The sequence below is a fragment of the Olea europaea genome, unplaced genomic scaffold (genome assembly GCF_002742605.1).
Source record: "Olea europaea var. sylvestris unplaced genomic scaffold, O_europaea_v1 scaffold17077, whole genome shotgun sequence".
In the NCBI taxonomy this organism is placed as follows: Eukaryota; Viridiplantae; Streptophyta; class Magnoliopsida; order Lamiales; family Oleaceae; genus Olea; species Olea europaea.
This window is the reverse complement of record NW_019234767.1, coordinates 1-2319: the sequence shown is the minus strand read 5'-3', so window position 1 is coordinate 2319 and position 2319 is coordinate 1. Positions and strand designations below refer to the sequence as shown.

At 34.2% G+C, this 2319-nt stretch overlaps 1 protein-coding gene across 1 annotated transcript; it reads left to right on the top strand.

Annotated features, from left to right (window-relative positions):
* Window positions 1-176: 176 nt before the first annotated feature.
* LOC111377681 (alpha-dioxygenase 1-like) lies at window positions 177-2310 on the top strand (the record flags this gene model as incomplete). Its single annotated transcript, XM_023000809.1, has 4 exons — window positions 177-387; window positions 497-642; window positions 1294-1521; window positions 2245-2310. Coding segments are annotated over 4 exons (651 nt in total), but the record flags the coding sequence as incomplete, so codon positions are not given.
* Between the last annotated feature and the right edge of the window lie 9 nt (window positions 2311-2319).

Here is a 2319-nt window from a genome sequence, read left to right as displayed (position 1 = left end):
AACATAAGTTTCAAGAAATGAATGTCAAGGGGTTTTAGCTTCATGAGAATCATTCCCGTGTCTAGCAAAATTTTTACTACATATCCAATTCACAAATCACATGATCTATTTTGATCTTCTAAACATTTATTTTTATATGATTCTCACTCCCACATATAATAAATACATATATGAAGGGATGGGAGTGCTATTTATGGTAGCAATGCAGAAACTTTACAGAAAGTAAGGACTTTCAAGGATGGAAAGCTCAAGATTTCAAAAAATGGCCTTCTTCCTCACGAAGATGGCCAAGTTATTTCTGGTGATGTTCGTAATATATGGTCTGGTCTCTCCACATTACATGCCCTGTTTGTCCAGGAACACAATGCAGTCTGTGATGCCTTGAAGGTGTTCGAAAATTTACCTATTCACATCATAAATACATCGATCCAATATTTGTTTATTCGCAGCAGATTATTATTTATATGTACTGAACTTTCTCACTTGTGGGTTGTAGAAGGAATACCCTGATTTGAAGGACGAGGAACTGTATCGGCATGCAAGGCTGGTGACTTCAGCTGTGATTGCAAAAGTTCACACAATTGATTGGACAGTTGAGCTTCTAAAGACAGACATGTTACGTGCTGGAATGCGTGGAAATTGGTAAATCAACTTCCTAACATCTGTGAAATTAAAAAAGAGTAAATATGTAAAACAGATGAATCGTACAGGACGGTCTACAGGTGCTGAGATGACAGCACCTTATTGATTATTTTAAATTTGATTTTTGTTCAAACTCCAATGAAATGTTACCATTTGGCATCCTATAACTCCATTTGGCAAACCCGTTGGTACATGTAGCATTGTTCGTAAGACAAACAAATGATTTATATTATACATAAAATGATCACAAGGAGAATTCTAAGCTTGTTCCGTCACACATTTAAGGTTATAAATCGCTGCAAAATTTCTCAAATCTACTTCTAAACTAAATGTCAGTTCTATGTTTATACGTATCACGGCAATTGACATGGGAGTTAAGGGGTACGTGCCCAGTTGGTGCAGTCGCCTCCATTGAATTTCAAATACTTTCATCTAGGCTTTTTAAATTTAAGTTTTCAGATTTTTTTGGTTTCTTTCACAATTTCTTTTAGCCAATTTTCTATCTCGTCCCCACTTAACCATAATCCTTGGTCCATCCCTGGATGTGTCATGTTTAACTAGTTCCTTCAATGTTTCAAATATAAATTACAGTTTTTGGAATCTAAAATTTTGATGGATCATATTTAATTTTGCGGCTTTTGTTTTATGAAGGTATGGATTGCTGGGGAAGAAGTTTAAAGATACATTTGGACATGTTGGAGGAGCCATATTGGGCGGCCTTGTGGGATTAAAGAAGCCTAACAATCATGGCGTCCCATATTCGTTGACCGAGGAATTTGTGAGTGTTTATAGGATGCACGGCCTCTTACCAGATACTCTTCTTCTTAGGAATGTCGATGCAGCACCAGGACCAAACAAATCTCCTCCTTTGGCAAAAGAGTATGTCATTTTTCACTCATTAATTGCATATTTCATAAGCTGAACTTGAATTTCTAGGCCGAAATATGCAATAAAAGTATCTAACAAAAATTTTCAGTTCTCATATTTATGTACGAATATGTACCATACGTGTTTTATGATTGACTGAAAACAACGATTGACTTTGTAGTATATGCTTACTATATTAAGTCTTGTTTGACAACCATAACAAAAAAAAGTTGGTTGTTTAATTTTTATTTTTTTATTTTTTGGGGGGAAAATGAGTTTTGAAATAGGTACTTTTTTTTGGAGAATGTGAAATTAAAAAGTAGGAAAGAATTTTGAGTTTACGTGCAAAATATTTTATTATGAGAATGTTCGGTAAATAAAGAGTTTGAGGAAAAAAGAGTTTCGTAAAAATGGTTGTCAAACAAAGGTTAAATGATTACTTTTTTTTTTTGAAGAATGTGAAATTAAAAAGTAGGAAAGAATTTTGGGTTTACGTGCAGAATATTTTATTGTGAGAATGTTCGGTAAATAAAGAGTTTGAGGAAAAAAAGGGTTTTGTAAAAATGGTTGTCAAATAAAGGTTAAATGACAAATGTGAGGAAGTTCATCCATTTGTAATTTGATGATGGTCATACACGAGCAAAGTTTTCATTGTTTAATTAATTATCCACCATTGTGCAAAATCTTGATCCCAGCTGCGTCTATAAGTTGACTAATACTAGAGAATAATTACAGAGTGGATATGCGTGAGCTGATTGGTAACAAAGGAGAAGAGGCCTTGCAAAATATTGGCTTCACCAGGCAAATGGT